At 39.0% G+C, this 24,439-nt stretch overlaps 3 protein-coding genes across 12 annotated transcripts in view; 2 read left to right on the top strand and 1 right to left on the bottom strand.

The window, feature by feature from the left end:
* LOC129245461 (regulator of G-protein signaling loco) overlaps positions 1–2,906 on the top strand; it is an 89,153-nt gene extending 86,247 nt beyond the window's left edge. For all 9 annotated transcript variants that reach the window (XM_054883642.1, XM_054883657.1, XM_054883665.1 and 6 more), the window contains 3 exons: positions 69–1,070; positions 1,144–1,417; positions 1,531–2,906. In XM_054883642.1, coding sequence (XP_054739617.1) covers positions 69–1,070; positions 1,144–1,417; positions 1,531–2,360 — 2,106 coding nt within the window. In that variant the 3' untranslated portion in view covers positions 2,361–2,906. The remainder of the gene's footprint in view (positions 1–68; positions 1,071–1,143; positions 1,418–1,530) is intronic.
* Positions 2,907–8,160: 5,254 nt separating this feature from the next.
* LOC129245452 (probable 39S ribosomal protein L45, mitochondrial) lies at positions 8,161–9,550 on the bottom strand. The gene is made up of 2 exons (XM_054883631.1): positions 9,374–9,550; positions 8,161–9,282 (listed from the first exon to the last, which is right to left on the bottom strand). The coding sequence occupies exons 1-2, from the start codon at positions 9,416–9,418 to the stop codon at positions 8,248–8,250; spliced, it is 1,080 nt and encodes a 359-aa protein (XP_054739606.1). The 5' UTR covers positions 9,419–9,550; the 3' UTR covers positions 8,161–8,247.
* Positions 9,551–13,057: 3,507 nt separating this feature from the next.
* Positions 13,058–23,456, top strand: LOC129245439 (uncharacterized). 2 transcript variants are annotated; one of them, XM_054883618.1, is made up of 10 exons: positions 13,058–13,098; positions 13,428–14,745; positions 16,773–17,840; positions 18,129–19,150; positions 19,370–19,522; positions 19,584–19,978; positions 20,042–20,255; positions 20,322–20,537; positions 22,160–22,642; positions 22,705–23,456. In XM_054883618.1, exons 2-10 carry the CDS (start codon positions 13,644–13,646, stop codon positions 22,831–22,833), a joined length of 4,782 nt encoding a protein of 1,593 aa, XP_054739593.1. In that variant the 5' UTR covers positions 13,058–13,098; positions 13,428–13,643; the 3' UTR covers positions 22,834–23,456. The 2 variants fall into 2 exon arrangements, with proteins under 2 accessions (XP_054739593.1, XP_054739586.1); XM_054883611.1 differs by having other exon boundaries at positions 13,064–13,098; positions 13,603–14,745.
* Positions 23,457–24,439: the final 983 nt, after the last annotated feature.

Genomic DNA, 24,439 nt, shown 5'->3' with positions numbered 1-24,439 from the left:
CTGCAATAGCATTGCCCAAGGTTTATTGATTTATTTATTGTTTTCTTTTTTTTCTTCTTTTTCTGCAGCTGAAGAAGTCCGCCAGCAATGCAGAAGACCGCTGCCGCAAAAGCCTACTGCCTTGGCATCGTAAAACGAGCAGCAACAAAGCGCCACGAGAACCCGCCGATGGCTGCGCTGACAGCAAAACTTCAAATAATAAGTTGGCTCTACTCTCCAGCCATTCGCTCAAAGTGGCACCCACACAGAATTCTCAAAGCGATATACACAGCTCACGCTCCTCACTCTCGTCTTTCGATGGCCTGTCAGGCGCATCCATACTGCCGGGCACGTGTCGCGTAATCTTGAGTGACGCGTCAACAACAATGGTGCAAGCGCGTCCAAACGAAACAGTAGGCCAGCTCGTAGAGCGTTTGCTAGAGAAACGTGGCCTCACCTATCAATATTACGATGTTGTGGCCAAAGGCACCACCAAATCCATAGATATGCAAAGTTCGTCACAAACGCTCATTGGCAAAGATGTGCTCATCGAGCAGCGCGTCGCCTTCAAGATGGATTTGCCCGATCGCAAAGTGATATCGGTGAAGAGCAAACCCAAGAAGCAGTTGCACGAAGTAGTACGTCCCATTCTACATAAATACAACTACGACATTGAGGCGGTACAAGTGGTGCTGCGCGAAACGCAGGAGCCCGTCGATCTTTCACTGACTGTGACACACGCCGATGGACAGCGCCTGCAGGCTGTATGGTTGAAGCCACCGCCATTATTGCTTAGCGGCGACTATCAAAACGGCAATGGTTGTGCAGCAAAAGTCGCAAAGCCATCGGCTTCGGTGAAGAGTGTCTCCTTTCCGTGCACTGTAAAACAGGTAAATGGCGGCACTGTGCGTAATACGAATGGTAATGGACTTGCTGTGGCCTCGCTCTCATCTCATCCAACACAGAGCGCTTTGGATGAGATCACCAACAAAGTGTTCACTGAACTGATGCAGGTCAAAGTGGAGGCGGCCAGTGCGGAAAAGCCATTGGCAGCAGTTAACAGCAAGGCCAATGATCTCGCTTCGCTTAAGGTGAGTCCGCTTGCAAAGTGCTGGTTGCCTTTTATTGTATTTACTCACGCATTTACTTTTATTTACTGTTTAGTCCGAAGACTGCGCTTCGGAAACTTCATCGATTTTCGAGCGCATTCGTCGACGTGACACCAACATCGCTGGCCTCAAACTGAAACTGAAGAAGCGCTCGACAAGTAGTCAACATTCCGAGGAGACAAACCAAAGCAGCCATACAACAGCTAGTAATGGGCAATTGGCCGCACCAATGGCGTCCGCCACAACATTGGATGTAAAGAAACCAATTATTGCTAAGCTAAAAGCAGGCGTTAAACTACAAATGCCGGAGCGAGTAGCTGAAAATCAAGGTGAGTGTGATCAACAGTGCTTTATAGGTATTCTTGGTAGATTTTCTAACATATTTCAACTTTCATCATAGTCACGGTTTCAATAACATCGATTTTTCTCTCCCATTCCGCAGATGAACTACTCGAAGGCCTAAAACGTGCCCAACTTGCACGTTTGGAAGACCAACGCGGCACAGAGATCAACTTTGAATTGCCCGATTTTCTAAAGAACAAAGAAAATCTCAACGCCTCAAAGTTACGCAAAGCGCGCGCTAATCTTAGTCCGATCAGCAAATCCTACAATGCTACTACGCATCCCACACCTGCACACGCCAGCATCACCCCCACCTTAGCAACCACTGAGGAGCTACCCTCACCGCAGCTAGAGCGTCCACAACCCGCACCACGTCTTTCCATTACTAACAAACTGAAAGCAACCACACCTGTATCACCAGTGAAGCCAGAAGAAGAGCCGCCAGCACTACCGAACTCACTTGAAGGTCATCAATCGCAATCCACCACACCGCAAGCGAATACTTCTAATTCATCATTGGAGGCTGAATATGCAACGGCAACATTGGCAGCAGCAGCAGCAACGGCAGGTAGCTGCAAAGGACCACCGCCGTTGCCACCCAAACCAAAAGTTTTGCCGATCAAACCATCGAATTGGGGTGCTGCTGCTGCTGCGAGTATGACGACCTCGTCCACAACCACTTCGCCCACAACTCCCTCAATGGCGTTGCCCTCGTTGCCGATGGCTACACCTAAGAACTACACTACAATTGGCTTGTCTACTGGCGCTACAGCCATGGCGGAGGATGCTACAATGTTGCTGCATGTCGCCAGCAAATATTGCACTCCTAATGAAATAGCGCCGCGCAAAACTCATCTAAGCATTGCGTCGGAGCAGCCGACATCGGCACGCTGTGCATACCTAGAGGAGCCGAGTAGCAGCTTTGTGTAAGACAGAGAGAGAGCGAGAGAGAGAAAAAATGAAAAATCAGAAGTAGCTCGAGTATAGGAGATATAAGTTAGCTTCCATGTTCCACTTCTATTCTCCCCAGAGCCAAAATCTTATATGCCCCATGCATACCTAAGTCATATACTATATACACTAAAAATACCGCTCGACTATACACCCTATAATTTTTAATAATATGCATTATTCGCATAATTCATTTTTAATTCATTGGTATTATATTATGATGCTTTTACCAGCTTACTTGTAAATATTTTATTTATCAATTTTTAAATTTTTTTATTTATAAATTCATGTAATACATACATATATGCATACATACATACATATCTGAAATGTTAGTGAAATGGAAAGTTTCACTAGAAGTTAGTCTATTCGTATTTAATCAACTGAGAAGCAAGGGTATTTAAAAATATTTCCAACAATAGCAATAAGCGTTAGAGGTAAGAACCAATTAAAAAAATGTGTAACTGTAAATATATTTTGGAAACAGCGAAATTTTAGGCAATAAAGTTATTTTATATATTAAAATCTGCGTCGTGCATAAGATTTAGGGAAGGCTTGGGTTGTTGGATTCATAGAAATGTCTTTGTTTCAAAAAAAATATTTTATATCTTTGCTGCAAACAAATATTTTATTATTTATTTTAACCGCGAGTCTGTTCGAATCTTAAAAAAAATAATGGTTTACTTTTCATTACATTTATCAACGAAGCAAAGTGATGGAGCTTAGCTTAGAAACTTAACTGAGGTTTACTTTGTCGTATGGGTTGGTGGTAGCTAATCTAAGCTACTTTACTGAGTTGTTCAATAAGTTTTGCCGTTCGATAAGAGAGGGCGTTGCCTATTTTTTTTTCTTTTTTTTTTTTGGTACATCCTTCATATGCACGTTTGTGAAGTTGACATGTCGCAGTATTTTCTATAATTGAAAAAATCAAGTGATTGAATTTTTATTTTTGAAAGGTTTAAAAGCAATGGGAATTTATGAACGAATATTGAAAGTGTTTGTACACTTTTCGTCATGACTTTTCGCCATCAATCAGTAGAGTAGAAAGATGAGTCGCTGCGCATACACGACGTCGTACAAGCCTTGAAAACAATCCACGTCAAGGACGTCCAAACACAGTAACGACATCAGAAATCGTAAAAACAATACAGGATATCGCGTTGGAAAATCGTCTACTGAGTGAAAGATATTTGGTAGAAGCCCTAGGCATCTTATTGAGTAGTGTAAGCAATGTTGCGACTGAAGCATAGGGTTTCAGAAAGCTGTGTGCACAATGGGTGTCGCATTCGCTAACAATGGGACAAAATCACATTCGAATGCGACTTTCTCAGCAACGTTTAAAGCATTTTCGAAAAGATAAAATTGATTTTGTGGATCGATTCATCTGTATGGATGAGACTTGGGTCTATCACCATGATCCTTAATCAAAACAGGAGGCTAAAGGGTGGTGTGAATGTGGATCTTCGGCTCCGAAACGAGTTCGGGTCCAGAAATCAGCCAAGAAGGTGTTAGTAGTATCTGTTTTTGGGATGCGCCAGAAATTTTGTTTCTGGATTATTTGCAAATTGGTAAAACAAAGAATTCTGAATATTATTGTAACTTTTTAGACCAGCTGAAGAAAAAAATCATGAAAAGGGAGCCAGTTTGTAAGAAGAAAAAAATTATTTTGTCACAAGAACATTTTGACAATGGCTAAGCATCCGCCGTATTCACTAGATTTGGCCTCTAGCGAAGTCCATCTATTTCCAGGCTTAAAATATTCATGCGTGGAAAGCGTTTTTCAGCAAATATTGAGGTCATAACAACTATGGGAGCGTATTTTCAAACCCCTCCAGATCCACTTCAGGGTTGGAATTCATAAATTGGAATCTCGTTGGAACAAAGGTATTTATGTTCAGGGAGTTTATACTGAATAAGGAATGGTATTTCGAACCATAAAATTGTGTTTTTCTTAGCGAACCGCAAAACTTATTGAACAATAAAAAATTAAATACATTGAAAGTTGCAGCGCACATACAGCCCGCGTCAAAACGACAGCACATCAACATTTTGACAAATTTTCTCTATTTTTTTTTTTAATTTTCGTTATTTTTATATAAAAGCATGGCTCATTGTCTAAAACAAAAAATGATGCATACATTCTGTCAAAAAAATATCGGGAATTGTTCTCTTAAAAAGCGCGCGACAAACACATATGTATGTCTAAATTTTTTTTGCTGGAATGTTGGTGCAACTGTCCTATCGCGGAGTTTAAGCGTGATCTGTCAATTAGCTTGTTTTTGGAATTTAATTATATCAGTCAACTGCAGGTATGCTCTGCGATTTTCACTAAGAATAAAAATCTCGAACAAAGAATTTGTCTTAAATTTTGTATTTTGAACGGGGTTTCGTGTGCCGAATCATTGAAAATGCAGAAACCTATGGCGAGTGTGTTTTATCAAAAGCACGGGTCTACGGGTGGTATAAGACTTTTTCAGAGGGCTGAAAAGTCGTTCCAAAAGACTTGAATTTCTTTCAAAAAATTCATCGGAAGAAGGTGGCCAAAGACATGCTTGAGCAAGTGAATTCAGAACGTTTACCCAGCGCATCACAACAGGTGGTGAGATGTGGGTATATGAGTTTGACATACAAATCTGTCAACAGGCAGCTGAATGGCTCTATCCACATGAGCCGAAACCCAAAACCTCCGTCAAAGTCGGTCAAAAGTGAAAGTTATGCAACTCGTTTTCTTTGATTTTCATGTTATTGTGCACTCGGAATTCGTTCCAAATGGTTCTACAGTAAACAAAGAATACTATTTGGACGTTATGCGACCTTTGAGAGAGAATGTGCTGGGAAACGGCCCAATTTGTGGAAAGAAAACTCATAGATCCTGCACCGTGTGAACACTTTTTTGACCAAAAACTCGACAAATATCATCAAACAACCACCGTATTCACCGGATTTAGCCCCCTGTGACTTTTTCATTTTCCCAAAACTTAAATTGCCACTCCGCGGACACCGCTTTGAGTCGATATAGACCATTAAGGAGCATTCGCTGAAGGAGCTGAAGAAGATCTCTTCAAACGGGTTCAAAAGGTGCTTTGCTGACTGGACTAATCTTTGGCATATGTGTTTTGCTTCGATTGGGGCCTATTTTGAAGGCGCCAAAATAAATTTTGATGGTTAAACAATTATTTTGCGTTTTATTGAACAATTCCCCGTAACTTTTTGACAGAGTGTAAATCCATTTTTCAAATTTTATACAAAAATTAGAAAAATTCCACAAACTTCAACACAATTCCACGGTTTTCAATTAGAATTCCTAGACGAATTTTTGGTATGCAGTTTTATAGCTTGTTAAATTTTAGTGCAATAAAGTGCGAGCTTGAAGTTGCTAAAAAAAAAAACGTTTCTCTCGTAAATTGTTTGTGATTTTTGTAAATAAAAATGTGAGCGCTAGTCAGGCGGCCCTGAAGCTTTTGTCATCCTGTGAGTTTAAGTCCTCACTGGTCTTTGTGTGCATCGAGCAACTGAATCTGTTAAGTACGCACAATCGCAACCGGCTAATTTCGGGCGGGGAAGGTTGAGACATATCGGTCATTTGCAGCCTGAAGAAAGGCACATACGCTCAGTCCAAGCCAGCTCTGCCTTAAGTTTAATAAGATAACTGGGTCTTGATGAGGTACTGTGATGAGTAGAAGGTACAAAAAGCCATGACGTCGAAGTGCAAACTTCCAATAAATCTAAATCGAAATAAAATTGACGTGCATTCGTTGTATGGAGAAAATGCACAAGACCGTCAGCGAAAAAAACGGTTTGTTTTTGTCAAAAATTAAAACAATTTTTGATTCACTTAAAACTTGCACTTTATTATATCAAAATTCAATGGGCTATAAAACTGCATACTCGATACTTCAGAAAATTCTTATTAAAGTGAAAAATTTTGATGAATTTTTTTACTAAAATTACCACAAAATGTCTTTCATGTGACTATAAAAGGGCATATCTTAAACTAGCTTTTAATAGTATTTATTCTCTCTTAATTTCAGCATAATATTTATCTACTTCTGTGATTAGGTTATGAATTTTGGCACCCTAGTCTAGCAAAAAGTCACGCATTTTCTTCATATAAAAAACCTTGTCCTGCAGGGGTTATGTGAAATTTTTCTAATTTTTGTCTAAAGTTTGGAACTTAGATTTATATAGTTTTTGTTAGATAATGAGCCATACTTTTCAATCAAAAAAAATATATAACATATGTATACCACCTGATCAAAAAGTTCCCGGAACAACCGCCAGGTGATGTTCTAAGGCAACTGATTTTAGTTCTGTTTGGGTTTTTTGTTTAGTTGCAACAACTGTGATTAACATTTCTAGCAAAATTTGGATAGCTCCAAATGAACCAAGAGCAAAAAAAAAGTGGTGCTCATGGTTTTGTGGAGTACAACGGTATTTTACAGCGCGAATTTTTGCCAGAAGGTCAGATAGTTGATAAGGTTATGCGTTATGAGGCGTTTACGTGTAGTCTTTTTCCAAAAAAAGAGAGGATTTGTGAGAATCAGCTCGTAAATTTTGCACCATGATAGCGAATCGTCGTACAGTGCCATTATTATCGCCGAATTTTTGATCAAGCACGAAACGAATGCCATGCAACAGCCATCAATTTCATCTGATATGACGCCGTGCGATTTTATTCTGTTTGGTTGGGGCAAAGATCGGCGCAGGTGAGATATTGTAATTCTAATATTTCTGTCTGTGTACGGAATGTATGGAATGCAAAAGAACGAGTTGTTTGTTGGCTTTATAAGCGATTAGCGCTCGTGCTAATTTGCATGTTCGATGAGATACTGAGCACTATGGGATCATATCAGCATATGACAAGCTTCGATAAATTGCATGTAATTGAAGCTGCCGCCGTAGCCGAATCGGTTGGTGTGTGACTACCATTACTAGAGCACGAAACACCAATTAATAGGAATTTTTTTTTGTCCAATAGCGGCAGTCAATGGCAAGAATGTACGAGTTTTTCTGGAAAGGCTCCGCGTAAAAACAATACGCCATTCGCAGGCGGCTTAAAACTCTAGGTCTAAAATGCCGGATATCATATTTAAAAAATAAATGCCATGAAATTATCTACCAGATTATAATAAAAAACAATTCATTCCAACAATATTTCTGTTTTGTATTATCATTTTAAATTTTCAAGCTCTTAAAAAGAACACCCGATATAAGTACAAAAGTTTGTTTTAAAAAGCTTTCAATAACAACGTATCGGGTTAATATTATCTTTTATATCGCATATGCATATATAAAATAATATATATTGCAATGGTTATTGCTTGTGGCCACAAATTTAACTTTAATATTTTCACTACGTACAACAGCTCTTGCACTTAAAAAGATTATTGATACAATATTTGTGCTCTAAACAATGGAATTGTAATTCTTAACAAAAATTTGTTTTTTTTCTTAATTGTTGGTATAACAGTAATTTTATTATCTATACAGTTATTTCTAGAAGCATTAGAGAGCAACCAATGTAAAAAAGTACATATAGTTTGGTGATATAGATTAGAATAATTATAGTGTCTGACTTTATACCAATATCTTAGAAAAATTCTTCTCTAAATTCCCTATTGCAAGTTTGGTAATGTACGAAGTGTATTGTTAGCGCCTAAAGTTATGCTATGTTTGCATGCAAATATATATCGATTTTTTCGTTTCCCTTTTGTTGGCAAATGATTTATTCGAACGTTCAGTTTGTTAGATTTCTATACACATAATTGAAATCAATTCGTTAAAATTCCCAGTTATTTGATAACATTTATTTAATAGTTCGATAATCTAACAATTTGATTCTAAAACCTGCCAACAAAAAGTACAATCAAATGGACGGACTTGCCGTCGTCGGCTTTGCCTTGCTTTCACTATCCGCTTTCACATCTGACGCTGACGAGGACTCCGCTTGAATTTGCGCCGGCTCCTTTTGAGTTGGCTGCTCCGCACCGGGCTCTAATTTCGTATCACCCTCAGCTAGTAATTCCACTGCTTCTTCCGCCTCTTCAATCACTTGATACGTAATAGGCGCTGGTTCTTTGGGCGGCAACCAATCAGGTATGATTTTATCGTGCAAACGCCATTGTCCATATTCATTAGAAATATGTTTTTCAAATACCACGTATTCTAATACATCTTTAGCTACGATTTCACTGCCATGCATTAAACGTCCGAACCGGTCGTAAATAGCTAACACTTGTTGTGTGTGAAATCGCACAGTAACTTGCGCATACAAATTTTCCTTGCTGATGATGTCTGTGACGCGTGCATGTACCACGCGTGGCGGTTCCAAAGATTGCAAGAAACGCCAGTGGATGGTCTTGTCACGCACATTGTGCATCATTTCGGGATAGCAGCGTTCCGTAACATATTCACGCAACTGATGTTTATTTTTCGCCGCCATTTGTGTGTGCGCTGCAACATAGATATCCTGCGCTTGACTGGCAAAGTCATCAGTGCTGAACTCTTCTTCATACGCGCGTATTTTGCGTACTGCCATAAAACTTTTCGATTTCTTTTCAAGGAATTCAAACTTTTGTTTGGCACCCGTAGAGGAAATGATTGACTTCTTGCCATCGCCTTCTGGCGGCACATAAGGTTCAAAAATACCGCCGGTGCAACTAATATGGAAGGGTCGTTCTAGCCATGGACGTGGTGGCAGCACACCTCGTTTCTTTAGGCGGCTACGTATTTCGTCTTGCGTCAAATCGCCTTGTTTCTCTTGGAAGTTAGGTAATTCTACCTTAACAAACTTTTGTGAACGTAGCTTCTTAAATTTCGGATTCCAGTGTTTGGTTTGGCGGTGACGCAATTGTTGTGCCTGTAATTGCAGCAATGCTTGCATGGCTGGGGGTTGCATGAGCTTTGGAGAAAAAACAAAATTATAAGTGATTGAATTAGGGTTATGGTAGAATGTTTCAACGCATGATTTGATTTCAACAACCGTTACTTACCTGCAATATTTTAATGCCACAACGCGCTGAAGCTACAAGTTCCATTTTTACGACTATTTTCAGTAAAAAATGCTGGAAAAATTAGTCGATGTAAAATTTACACAACGATCCTAATCAGAATTCACAGAGGACATCAAATTTGCCGTGCGAAGGGCAAGAATAGGGAAACGTCAAAATTAGCTTATTTGATTAGTGCTGTGCATTCGATAATAACGAATGAAGGTAGTGATTTATTTGTCTTTGTACCTTTTTCAGTTTGGTTTCAGAGAGTTGTTTTGAATTCTACTTTAGAATTTACATTATAATTTCAGTAAGTTTAATAAAGTTGCAATTCAAATTCAGAAATTTCCAATTAAAGTTCAGTAAATTTCATACTCACTGTACGATATGGAGACTTTACATATACACGTGTGGTATATGTTATATAAACCAAAATGTGAACAACAATATATTTCTAAAACCGAATGCATAACTTGTACATATGTATATCGGAAAAAGGGGGCACAATTTCCAAATCGCTTTTCTCCGGAACCACAAATGCTAAGATAATACAATATGATACAGTTACACAAATTACCTGTCTTATAATACGTTCACATATAAGTAGCTGGTTTACCTTTTCGCGCTTAACTCAAAATCCGTAATTAAAAAGTGCAATTTCTCATGAAAAATGTCTCTCCGAAAATCTTATAAAATAATCCTAGATAATAACGATACTTTTTGACATACAACCCTGTGCTATCAATAATTATTATTACGAATGTAAGGAGAAACATCAAAATAAAAACTAAATGAAATGGATGCCGGCAAAAAAAAGGGTCTGTAAACATAATTCTACTACAACTTTGTTAAATATTATTTTTCTTATTATTTATTATAAAATGTAATATAGAATATCCCATGCGCATTGCTGCCATAATTTTTGCAACCTCAGTAAACGTCACATACGGATTTCCTCCAACTGTTTAATATTAGCAGCCTATTGCGTAATAAAATTAGATATTCCTTCTCCTTGTATATTCTTCATACCGTTAATAATACAATAATTACAGAAACCAAAAACACCGAAATATTCCACCAGAATAATTTCTATGAAGAAAAACCTCTCAAAGCAATATTGACAGGTGATTGTCGATTTTGCAGGTAATCTGCCATATGTGAACGGGTAGATTAATTTAGTGGATTTATAGGTGATTAATGCATATGTGAACGTATTAATATGATGAAAAGGGGTAGGTATTGGATAAGGGGGCGTAAGACCTCCCATACAAACTGAAATCTTCATATAGTTTTTCTCTGGAACCGCTCATGCTAAGTATTGAAATTTTATACAGCTACATAAATTACGAACGCCGTTTTTAAGGCGAAAAGCATAATGTGTTGGAAAAGGAGGCGGGGTACCTTAAAAAAATTTGTATGGATCTCTTCAAGGGTTTGAAAAAAATTGACATATTTTACCACATTATAGATTTCAATTAAAATTGAATAAATCATACCACAATTCTCTAATAACTTAAACAAAAAAATTGCTTAGAGCGGACAAGCCTCCCATAACACTTTAACCCTCCCATAAAATATTATTATCTTTGTTTTACACTTTTCTCATAAGCGCACACCTGCCGTAATCAGACAAAATTTTCAGTCCCTTAGGTGTTCGCGTAAGAGGAAGTACACGGTAATTATAATTCGTGAATTCGCAATTTAATACACGGCACTTAATTTGTTCTATTATGTTTAATATAAGAATCACAAATTTGAAAGTCACAATATTCGCCAAGCCATTCAGTACAAATTCACAGCAAGTGGCTTCTCTGCTTTTTGTTTGTTTATTCGCGGCACTGACCTTATTGGTTGTCAATAGCACTAAAAATGAGATTCCGATTATCGGACTGCAGCACCTTTTGTGTACCGTGGATTCCCATCACCTTTTGTGCATTGTGAATATTCCAATTATTATCAATTTACGTTCTCTGCAATTAGCACCAATACCAAGAAGAAGCATCACAGATTATTGATTTGCATATTCACAATTTTCAATTCAAGTACGCAGCAGTGAAATTTTTAATCCTCCAGGAAAATGTAGAAAATTTGGGTATAATCGGGCTTAAAATCGAGTGTTGGTGGACGGTATTTCAGTGAATATTAATCCTTCTCAAACTACTTGCACATTTGCACATTAAAGTCTTTTTTAATTGCTGTACAGTTCATCTGCATCATAAACGTTCCTACCAACACTAATTTTTGGGCAATACTACAATAACCAAAAATTAATTACACAAATACAAGACACTGACCGTTTGTGATAAAATTGTGATGAGTGGTCTATAATTAAGTTCGATGAGTACGGCGATACAAATATCCACTCCGACATAGTGTCGTCGGCGGAGGACATTGAAGCATTCAAGTGTGAACCTTGCCAAAGGCAAGTGAATGAAAAGAGTCACAGAGGCAAAATTGATAGTTATTAGAAAACAATGATTTTGTAAAATCTAAAGTCCTAGGTTCAGTGAGTGTGATTAGGCCGAAAAAAAAAAAACAATGAAAATAACATAAATACAGATATGCGACCATTTTGATTAACCAAACCGTAAATAACTGTCAAACCAGGAGTCAAGAATAAACAAATAATTTGAAATCACAAAACATTATATCCAACTGGCAGTAAAATATATTTACTATATTCATCCAACTGAATTGACGTATACATACATACAAAGAAAAATCTTCAATAGCCTGTAGAAAACAACAAAAAGTTTGAAAATTAAAGACATTCCGCAACAGGAAAAGTTATACAAGTTATAATCTTTGTTCCCAAGACAGGAGTCGAAACTTACGATGTGGTGAGGGGCATTCCCGTAGGGCATGATGTCGTATTGGAACTCGTGTCGGCTTGGAAATAATCTGAGGGCGACTCATACATTCCTGCGACTACTATTATTCTCTTGACAAGGAGATACCATAGTTCATTACTTTTACTCTACTAATCTAAATGTTGATTTTTATTTACCACTCCTTGGGAAAATTTATAAACAGCGGTGTGCATAAAAATACTGATTCTCAACAGTTGATAGGACTTTCGAACTTTTTCTATAAACCAGCCAAATTTTTTTCCATAAACCCTCACAAATAGAACAAAGAGGGCAGGATTTAATAAACTTGAGATGAACCTTAAAGAAATCAAAATATTAAAAATAATGCTTTCTACAAATTATAATCAATGCAGATAGGGAATGACCGATAACTATATACATGAAACTTTTCACTGCAGACTCTTTACTGGCATTAGAATTTAACCTGCTCTCCGAGATAACACTGGCCGATCTATGCAAGATCTCTCAATTGGCCGAATGTTTATTAGAAATCACTCAGATCAAAGTAATACCGTCCACCTCACTCTCTCGTTATATAAAACGCTACAGAAGATATTATCTTCACTCGATTTGAAAATGCACTAATAAAAGTATACACAACATAGCAAAACATCATAACCTTAAACATAGCTACCTAAATAAACTCATATAGGAAATTATCGATTTTCTTATTTTCGTCAGTCACTTTCGTGTTACACAGAAATAACCTTAGGAGCGGATATGGGAAACCGGCCACTCTAATTAAAACACAAACAAAAATTGGGTATTGCAAACAACTAATTAATAAAAAAAATCGTGAAAAAGTGAAACATTTATTCGAAACGAAAAACATGGATTTCCCACAACAAATGGAAGGTACGAATCAAATTCTGCACACTTTCGCAAAGTGAATATTGACTTGAACGAAAAAGTGGGTGGTTAGTGGCGACGGGTGGTAACAGGCAAACTGCAGCAACAGTAGTTCATGATGGCTCTTGCATTTGAGTGCAAATAACTTAAATTCAATGGAGTGGGTATACGATCCCGTTTCATTGTGCTTGAGATATTGTATTCATTGCCTCTGCATTGCCCGTTGCCGGTGTGATGCTAGTTGAATATTGATTTTTGCGTAAAAGTGCATCTATATCACATCCAAATCGAAATTACTTACATTAATTATAACTATTTTTTTTCTATTGTTTAAGATCATGAAATGGTACAATAATTGGCACAAATTGGATAACAGTTTTCCTAAACTCGAAATATTAAAAAAAAAATCCTTTCTACAAATCCTTGCATATAAAGTGGATATACCTACAAAATATTCAAACGTGTATACATTATTCATATATGTACATACCTATTTTTAACTACGTATAGAAATATTAGTGGAGCGTCCTCCATCATCTTTCGATGTCATAATGGAATCGCCTTTGTGTACTGTCAACACTTTCGATCGAAAGGGACAAGCTAACAAAACAGGCAACAAGTTTGAAGCCACTTCGACGTTGGACAAAATGAATTCAAGTATGAATAGCACATTGGAGGACACGACGCCCAGTGATTCTGGAGTGCAGATGATGGATTCTGAGTCCAGTGAATTTATGGTTGAATCAATCACTTCACAGACAGGTTTCGAATTCGAAGAATTAAAAGCATATAATGCACAAGAGCGGTCTGGTAGCAATGAACAGGTTGCTGTTGTGGCAGCGCCGCCACCTCCGATCGAAGAACGTCATTTCGTTAGTGCAGCATTCGAAGAGATTTTAGCTGGCGTGGACACTAATTCGAATGTAACCATCATAAATACGACAAACGATAACACCACAACTAACATCCCCGTCGAAGATGCAATGACCACAAGCACCTGCTCTACATTCGATACCACAGAAAATATTGTATATCGACGTAAAGCGCGCAAAGCAACCGTTACACCCAAGGCGCCCAAAAAGCGCGTATCCTTCCACGAAGATATACTCAAGAATACTCGCACCGACAACATACACATTGAGCATGGCTTCATTACCTACAAATCGGGCCGAAAAGCACTTCAGCACGTTGGCGTTGCAGGACGGTATTCATGGTGCTCAGAAGGTGATGGTGGCGCTGCCGGCGGCGCAGCAACACATACAGAGCTTTGTGCGCATGCGCACGAAGATGAAGCGGAACAAAATAGTCGCGAGCAAAGGCGGCGATGTGTGGTGTATCGCAACGCTTGTTCTGACGTGCTTGACTATGGAAATTCTGATGTTTACGATATGGAGGAACAAAAAGCATTACAATATGATAATTCAGGTGTCTTTGAGTATGTACCAAAAGAGCGTAGCGGTGTAACAGATGGTGTTGGTGTGGGTAATGGTGCTGATGGGCAACAGGTGTTGTATCGGTGCTCATGCTCTAGTTCGAATTCCAGCTTAGACTCAGATGAAAATGACAAAAACTCAAACAGACAGCAGTATGGGCAAGCGAAGAGCAATTCATGCGATTGCATTGGCATGAGCAATGCCAACAATAATATAATTGGTGAGTCATCATTAATGAGTTTAACAAAGCTTTCCATTATCATAGCATTGCATTGCGTAGGGTGTAAAGAATGCTTACATACGTAGTTAGAAGCATGAAAATAGATTTCTATAAAAATGAATTCAATTAACACGAAGATTTTTAAGCAGTAACAATGATTTATTATGATTCGTGAGAATGAATTTGGCTCTGAAAATGTAGGCTTAGCCAAATTTGATTTGGTAAAAAGTTCACAGATATGTACATTTGTATGTAGTTTAAGGCAGATATATATACTTACATAACTTTTTTACAGATAATATCAGCACACTAAAGACTTTTTTATAACCGAGTCCTTGTGTCCAAGAGTATTATAATAGTGTTTGCATAACGGCTGTATGTATTAGCATAAAGGAATCGAGATTAGATTAGATTCTTTATGAGGTTTGCAATTCGACCTGATGGCCATTTGTGCGCTCTACTCATCTCACTACCTCATCCAAACCTAGTTCCCTTCTTAAACTGAAGATAGAGTTGGGTTGGATTGATCGTATTTGTCTTTCTTCTAGCTGCAATTGGCCAAGATGTGTCAACCTTCCCGCGCTATAGCGCTGCACTCCAGAAGAAGGTCTATTGGAGTCTCCTAAGACTGGTCGCAGAAACGACAAGAGTCCGTAGACTAAATCCCGATCATGTGCAAGAAATCGCGAGGGATATAGACATATATATACAAAAATGCTCAGGATGATGATGGAGTAGATTTAGCGGTCCGTGCGATATATATGTATATATATATATATATATAATTGGCGCGTATACCCTTTTTGGGTGTTTGGCCGAGCTCCTCCTCCTATTTGTGATGTGCGTCTTGATGTTGTTCCACAAATGGAGGGACCTACAGTTTCAAGCCGACTCCGAACGGCAGATATTTTTATGAAGAGCTTTATCATGGCAGAAATACACTCGGAGGTTTGCCATTGCCTGCCGAGGGGCGACCGCTATTAAAAAAATGTTTTTATAAATTTTGGTTTCACCGAGATTCGAACCAACGTTCTCTCTGTGAATTCCGATTGGTAATCACGCACCAACCCATTCGGCTACGGTGGCCGCGCACGATAACTCGTGCAAATATATTTCAATGAAACCCACTTTTTTCTCTTCGTTCGAGGTACTTTGGTATTGAAAATGGGCGAAACCGAGCAATAACCACGCCCACCTGCCATATAAAGGTAATTTTCAAAAATGGAAAGAAATGTATCTGCTCTGTTATAATTAAACATAATTACTTACATTTGATAAAAGTGATAAACCCAAGAAAAGACACACGATGAAAGAAAACTTTTCGTAACTGGTCGGTAGGTAGGTGAAATGGTTGAAGTTCCATTCTGGCACTCCCCAGGTAGCACTAAAGTGTCGTTTCGATAATATTATAAGACCTCCAACAGGCAGAGCTGTTGATGAAATGGAGAAAGTTGATGAGATTTAGGTTGGCACACTGCCCCAGGCTGTCGAAGAAAGAAGCACCTAGTGACCTTAATCGTCTAGATGCCAAACCTGGAAATTTAGAGAGAAAGTGATCAACAGTATCCTTCTCTGAAAGATCCCACAGCTTCTGCAAATAGGGTTAAATGGTAAACCTAGCTTTTCCGCGTGTGAGCCCATAGCTACATGTTTGGAAATATAATCTCTCCACCTCATTTACATCCGACATAATTATTATTGAAACCGGGTAAAAGCCTCGCTCACTTTGTATATGCTCAGATTAAATTTCCGTCCGTCCACTTGATGTTACAAGCACTCTAATTGTTTATGAGTTTTTTCGTCTGCAAAAACTAACAGCCAGCCTAACTTAAATTTTACTAAAATAGGCGCGGCATTTAAAGTTCGGTTCGGAGCCATGTTAGTCTTTCTTATTTTTGTTTTTTTTTTGTCCTTTTTTTTTGTTTTTTGTGTGAATTCCTATTTTCATAACAATTATTCGCAGAGCTTACAGGAACCTCACCTTTGAATAACTTACTGAACAATTTTTTTTTCTCCGTCCTCTTTAGGCGATAACTGTTACTTCTCTGAGCCAAATATCGACAATTTAAATGAGAATAATCAGAAAAAGTCTGTGTGGAACAAGGAGAAGAAACCAAAGTCTAGTTGTTTGAAGAAACCTAAGCGAAATACCAGCATCATCTACGAGCAGGATCTGAGCACACGAGTCAAAAAATTCAACGTACATGACATGAATCAACTAATCGACAATAGCAGCAAAATGATAATTGGCTCGTTGAAGAGCATCTTCACTATGCCCCTACCAGAACGTGGTGTACCCGAAGGCTCGGAAGATCTGCAATCAGTTGCCGAGTGTATACCAGAGTTGGAGCAACAAACCCCCGAGCACAAATCATCCAAACTAGCGGATGAGCAATTTGTTTCACCTCCCTCACCACCACTCAAACAAAAACCCTTCTTAAGCAAAAGTCTTGATGGCTCCAAAAAGTCTCAAGGTGTTAAAAAGTTTGTGCACAATGTTGACGAGCAATTGCGTCGTAAAAACGACGATGAAATGTATGCACCTACACGTCAAAGCAGCTCTGAGAAAACCGCAACAACTGACACGCCTAGTAGAGTTCTGCAAAGACAGGAAGAAATCGACGCAGATCAACGCACTGAGCTACTGGATGTTGTCATGCAAAACCAACTGAGTGCTAAACTTAATGATGCCGTCATAGCTACGCAACAGCTGCAGCCAGCAGCTGAACAACCGCCACAATTTCGCAATAAATTCATTGTTAATTGTGAGAGCACCGTTTTCGAGCACACAGGTGTTTCCTATTGTTATGACACAAATGAAATGCTTGATCTTGATTTGGATACGGCAGGCAATACGCCTGGCAGTGTCGCTTCGAGTTTGCTATTGGAAAATGATACACCTATTGCACAACCGGAGCCGGATCAGTTGCGTAGTGCCTTTAGCGCTGCACCAATCGCAAAAACGTTCTCCAACTTCTTTCGCAGTCTCAATAAAGATTCAACTACAACACCCAAGGCAAAGAAACCATCAGCGGCTACCAGCGCTATTAACGTTGTAGAAAGTCAACAGAGATCAGGCGTTGATATGAAGTTTTGTGAGTGGAAATTATATTAACATTTTTTGATTAAATTTTAATAAGCTATGCATTATTAGATATCAATTTGAAAAATTTGAATACTGAACAAAAAAACTGAGTATTGAAACTCGTGTAATACTAAACTATTAGGCGTTTAATCTCAATTTACCGCAAAAGCGTGTTTATATTTGTACTAAAAAACAATTTATTATTTTTTTATAAGTACAATTATTTTGTTTTTGAGTTTTGAACAAATTAAATTTTTATAACTTGTAAAAAATTTGCATAATATTATTCACTCTCTAGCGCCAAATGCCCACAGCAGCCCTTTTACCGATACCAGTGAACTTAAGCAATCATCCAAGCATCCATTACCAAATACCATCTCTTCATCCACAATATCCGAGCTAACTAATACGAGTGCATCTTCATTACCGCCGACACAGTCGAAAACGAACAGTGCCTCACTTACTGTTGGTAGTGCAGGCAATAGCAGCATTAACAGTCTGGCTATAGGGCAAGACTTGCGTGGTAACCTCGAAAAGCAGCAGCGTCACTTACCTTCGCCATTGAAAAAGCGAGCTAGTGGCGGCAACTTGGCCGCACAGCCACAACGTTATGGCACAAGTCTTGGTAGCGCAAGCAATACCTCTGCTTGCCCACCCGAACCGTTCTTGCTTAGTCCTGATCTCTTTAATGGCGGCAGTACCATCGGTTTAGCAAATATGTCGACGGGTGGCAGTGGTGGTGCGACTGGTGGTTACATAGGCGTCCGTGGTGGTTGTGGCCGTGATTCGAAGAGTACTATACTTAGCGAAGAATTTGACGATATTATAACCATTACGACGGATACGGATAAAAATGAAAGCGATATTGTTATTGTGGATTATCCCAGTGAGATTAGTGAAAGGCAAGCAATGAGTGACTATGCAAATCTCTTGAAGCCACCACAGCCAAACAATGCAAAGACATCGTTGATTAATCGCTTTTTGCGCAATGTCACACAGAAAAAGATTCTCGAATCTTCGATACGCAAAAATAATTTCTTTGCAGGTAAACTGCGTAGTGAGCAGCGACTCTTCTCTGGCAATTTATATGTGCCAGGTGTGAAGCCAAAGAACTATGAACTCATTGACGATTTGAATGCCGAAATAGCAATGGAGATTGAAATGTCGGGCGCTAATTCGCCGCGACGTGAATTGGCACAGATTGACGATATACCAGGTGATGCGTCGCGTTTTGAGCTTGGCATTGGTGAAATATCTATTGATATTTTTAATGGCAGCTATTTGCATATACTGCGCGATCCTACAGAGCAGCTTATGAAGGTGAGTTAGCAGTAGAACAACAGTAGAGTAGCATAAAAAATGTCCCCAGATACTTTTGAGTAATGTTGCTTGGCCGAATGAAAATCGATGCCATTTAGGAGCGAACCAGTCAAATATTTGCATATATTTTTATTAAATTTTGTTATTAAAATAAAAAAAGTAATGCTTCCCATAAATAATCTCTAATATTATTATTAATTTATTGATTCTGATCTTCAGGTCTTCAAATTGTATACCGGCTACAGCCGAGAAGGTTACATGACGCCTGTATTGGTCTTTCTTACCGATCGCAAATTATACGTTACGGATTTGGTGCGAAATCGTTTATGCTCTAAGTTCGTGCTCTCCTACGCTGAGCTGGATGTGATACTTGTAAGCTTGCATGCATAAAAATAATACCAGTATCTTTGAGCCGCTTTTTTCACCTTTCCAGATGGGTCCCTTCGGCAACACGGTTTTACTCAGCAATAGCACACGTGACATGCAACAGGTATTACTTGCTGGTGGGCCTTATCCCGCTGACGGTTTGGTTGCTAATTTGGAAATGTGTGCTCGGCGTAGTGGCTCTTCCTTGCCCGCTGTTGGTCAGCTGTCGTTTGCTCACCTCGCGCCCTTGCAAGAATTCGTACGCGAAAATTCATCGGTAGGTGCTGAAGACACTTGGATGTATTATGCGGTGGTGAATGTGCCAGCTGGCTTTTTGGGTAGCGAACAAGAGCCTTTGGGACCGCATGTAAAGGGTTTTCTTATGCATCGACGTATCAAAGAGCACCAGTCCAATTACAGCGGCAGCAAGCACATTTGGAATCCCGGTTATTTCTTGTTGAAGTAGGTTATACATCATTGTCGGTAGTAAATACAGAAATTAAGCTTTTTTCTTTGCTTTCGTAGAGCTGGTGTGTTGTATATGTTCAATGACTCTACTCAAAAAATACCCAGTTGGGCTATGGCGCTTGCCGAATGCCAGGGTGCGCGTCGCGCCGTCAAAGCAGGACGTCCACATTGTTTCGAAATTATTTTGAAAGGTCAACTATTGCAGTTAGCGGCACCTGATGAGTATGTGGCCTCCGAGTGGCTGCAAGCGCTACTGCAGACTGCGAGTGGTGTACGTTTTAAATGCTAATTTTTTTTATATTGAATGACCGTGTATTTATTTTTATTTTTTTCCCAGCTATTTGAAATGCAGGAGAAGCATAAGACACTTGGTTGCACGCTGATAGTTACACAAAATCATTTGATCACTTTACGTGAAGATTTTTCATCGCCACTGAAGCAAATTAAAGCTGATACTGAAAAGACGCCAAATGCCTTTGCAGATGTTGGTAAAGACTTTAATATTGGTATTAATGATGAATGCAGTCTAACAGCAGGCGATACAGGAAGTTTGGTAAGGAAAATTATACTTTTCAGCCTATACGTAAATTTCACGATAGTCTACTAGAAAGTACAAAGACTCCCGGACTGATGGACTACACTACACCGCCTACACTTACCATCACAATGTTCACGACCCTCCTACCCTCAAAGGAAGTGTGGGAATGAGATGATGTAAGACAGGGCGAGTCCATCCATGTATACACAGATGGCTCAAATCTCGAGGGCAGGGTGTGCGGAGGTATATATTCCGAAGATCTGGGGGCCCCTTCAGTTTAGTCGGCTCGCCGACTACTGTAGTGTCTTTCAGACAGAACTGATGGCAATAATGAAAGCCGCGACACTGTAGAGTGTGACGCGATTCATTTTCACTGAAATCCAGGCGGCGGTAAAATCCCTCACAAAGCAATCGACAACCTCCAAGATAGGCATGAAATGCAGCGCATCTCTTAAAGAGAGGCTTAGTCATTTCAGTTAAAGGTAACATTGAAGGTAACTGCAGAGCCGATGAATGGTTTTGGGAGAGATAGGGACAAGTTTCCTAGGCGGCATCACAATGGACTATGAGCCTGAGTGCGTCCCACAGGGCAACAGCTTCAACCGAACCTAAGTACAAAGACGCGCCCAATTATACTGATGGAGTAAAAGCTATTATTATTGTGACTGCATAAACATTCTTCATAAACTTTTATGACAGTCCTTGGGCGGATATAAATTCGAGTCGCTTCGGTAACGTATAACCGACTGTCGGCCTTCGCGCCGGCAGAGATAAAATACATTAGAGATCAACATAGCCTAAGCCGTAAAAGTCCGAATCTCTCTGTCGTTATTTCTTACTAGATTTGGCGCATGGCCGATAAAAGGCAGCATCCATGCAATTTAACAAGCCAGATCACCGCTTCTCGTTTATCGAGCTTTTTCAACACACCGAGAGCGTTGTAGGGAACAAATTTATTTCGCTGATAAGTTATGTGAAAGGAACAGACACCGCTGGGCTTATCGGCTATGATAAGACAAGACTAAATGAAAGCGTGTTCCGCGATGCTGCGCCAAGAAGAAAATCAACTCAAAGGCGGTGGCCTCAGGAATGAAGTGCACGATAACTCAGTGCTTCACACTCCGGGCAGTGCGGCGTTGTAAACACGGTCGGGGGACCAACGTATTGGCCGTATTCGTATACAAACCGCCAACATACCCCTTATGGCGTAAGCGAATGAGCTGATTCCTTTAAATTCGCTGCAAATCTTAAATCAATCTATGTTTATATCTACCATCTGATACATGTTGTTGTAGCATAAACATTCACCATATATGTTTGGGGATAGTCCTTGCCCAGATATAAATCTGAGTCGTTCCGGTAACGGAATGTCTGAGTTATCGGACATACCGCTGGATTCATACTGCGACGACTTCTTTAGGTAGTCGCTAAAAATTGTTTCTTCTGAAAGTAAAATGCCCTTTCACTAAAAAACAAATCTTAGATGACATACAATCTTGAGCTAGTGACAAAATGTAAAGATTAGATTTCGATCAAGAAACTATGCAGCCACAGCTATCGCCCTTTAGTGCTTAACTATACAAATTTTTCATATTTTCTTACTTATATAATCGCCTTCATATCCATCTCCCCCACAGCTAAGTTCCGCAATGAGCACACCAACGCGTTTTGCACAACGCTCCTGTTCATCTATGAATTCTACACCCACTAAACTCTCACAGCTCTCGCAATCCACAACCACAGGTGGTGGCAATACCACACATTCAACCTCTACCAATGCCACCACCACGAACGCAACCTCAATGGGCACCACTACCAACATCACCAACTATTCGCGACAAATACAAACAGAATGCGCCGCTAAGGTGGCCGATGAGCGTTACTCGAATATGTATAGCGTTTATGGCAAAGATTCGGGACTCGAGATACTCACTTGCGCGGATATAAAAGAAATGACTGGCATTAAGATACCATCGCACAATGACACATGGTGGTGTGTTTTGGAATTTTCTTGTCAGGAGGTGCGCGAAAGCACCGACGATTTGGTGATCTTCTTTGCGAGCAGCTCCGAAATGCAACGCTTTCTGCGGCTACTTGAACAATTGTGGCAGGCAAAGAACGTAAGTAATTGAATAGAATGAATGATTGTAAAATAAGATTTAAAAATTTGCTCCTTATTTAGAATGATTTATTCCCTATAACTGTGTTGGATGAGGAGGACTTGATAGCTGAGCAATGCACTATGCTTTATATGGATATAAACAGAGCGTGGGAGCCACTTTTATCCGCCGCTATGGGCTATCCATTGTGAGCCGTTTAAAGGGAGTGTGCAGACAGTTAATGAAACAAAGGAAATAACAGTATATAAACGTATTTTTGCAAGTGAAATAAGAAGAACGAAAAGTGATGGTGACTATTAATTAAGCATAAAAAGGCTTTCAAACTCTCAAAGCTTAACTTAAACTTAATTCATATATGAAATATTTGAATGCATATTTAACACATACACACACATATTCATGGAGAGTAACGAATACAAGAGGAAAGTTGTTTAACAAGCAAAGCAACTAGTTTAAGAGAGAAGAGTTGAAAATTATTTAGATATGAAAGTATGTAAAAATGCTGCTTTTTGTTCGTGAAAATATTTATTTTTTTTAACGTACATTATAAATCATTGTTTTTTGCAAGGTGCTTAAAAAGTTTTCGTAAGAAAAGCTATTGATATTATATTTATTTACGAAATGTTTCACTCCTTCGCTCGTTTTGTGCGTAAATTTTCTCTAATATTCTCGCTAAATTATTTCTTTACTTATTTAGCTAGATTTCTTCCTACAATTTTTGCATATCATTGCAGCTAAGATAATTTGTTCAACTCAAATATTCATTAGTATTGTTGTAAACAACAAAAATCACACTTGAATCATTTCATTCAACATCGCCATTAAAATTAAGATATTATTTTTATAGTGAATTGTGATATATTCATTTAAGTTTACATTTGTAACTATTTTTTGTTATAATATTTACAAAGTATTGTGATTATTTGAAGTAATCTAATTTGCGATCGAATTATTCGCCATTCGTTTGTAAAGTGAAATCAAATATTTTATATTTAATATAATTTTTTTTGCATGATTTATATAGGCTGGTGGGTTGCCCACAAGGATGATAGATTATCAGGTTTGGCTTTCAGCTATGGTGAAAAATGGAATGGAGTGAGTAACTTCGCTGTCACGTCACCAAGCACTCGGCAGCAAAATTCTGCCCGCTCATTTCACGCGTGTTCACACACTCGCCCAATCAGTCGTTGTTCAGACAGCAACGAAACAACATGAGTGGGGACTCTTTTGGTTTTTTTTCGTATATCACCAGCACAATCTCAGTTATTTCGTAAAAAACAGCGGTCATAGCCGCGCGTACGTTTGCCTATTAGCTGATTCTCAAATTCGCTGTGAGCCGGTCAACACCTTCTAAATTTTGTTCACCATGGATTGTCCATAATTTGCTACGGTGATAATTTCCTTTTTAAGTTCGTATTAGCTCTGTTAAGAGATGCTGTTTGTTGTGTAGTTGTGTTAGTGAATATTAATTCTTCTCAAATTACTTGCACATTTAAACATAAAAATGAATTTTTTTAACTTTTGACTACCTTAACTACATCTGGAAGCATCGTAGCCTCGTCGTTGAGATGTTGCAAAGGAGACATCTACTTAGTCCACTGCGAATCACTAGTGTCAGGTGACCAGATGGGCGCAGCGTAATTCAGAACCGACCGGCCAATTATTTTAAATGTCCCCGACCACATTTCTTTGTCTTTTCCCCAGGTGCAACCGGTTAGCGTTTCGAGTATCTTTTTTGCGATTTTGGACCATAGTGGCAATTGCGGTTGTAAGCGCCGAGAAGGCGAGCAAACTTTT

The sequence above is a fragment of the Anastrepha obliqua genome, chromosome 1 (genome assembly GCF_027943255.1).
Source record: "Anastrepha obliqua isolate idAnaObli1 chromosome 1, idAnaObli1_1.0, whole genome shotgun sequence".
Lineage (NCBI taxonomy): Eukaryota > Metazoa > Arthropoda > Insecta > Diptera > Tephritidae > Anastrepha > Anastrepha obliqua.
This window is presented reverse-complemented; position numbering and strand designations above follow the sequence as displayed.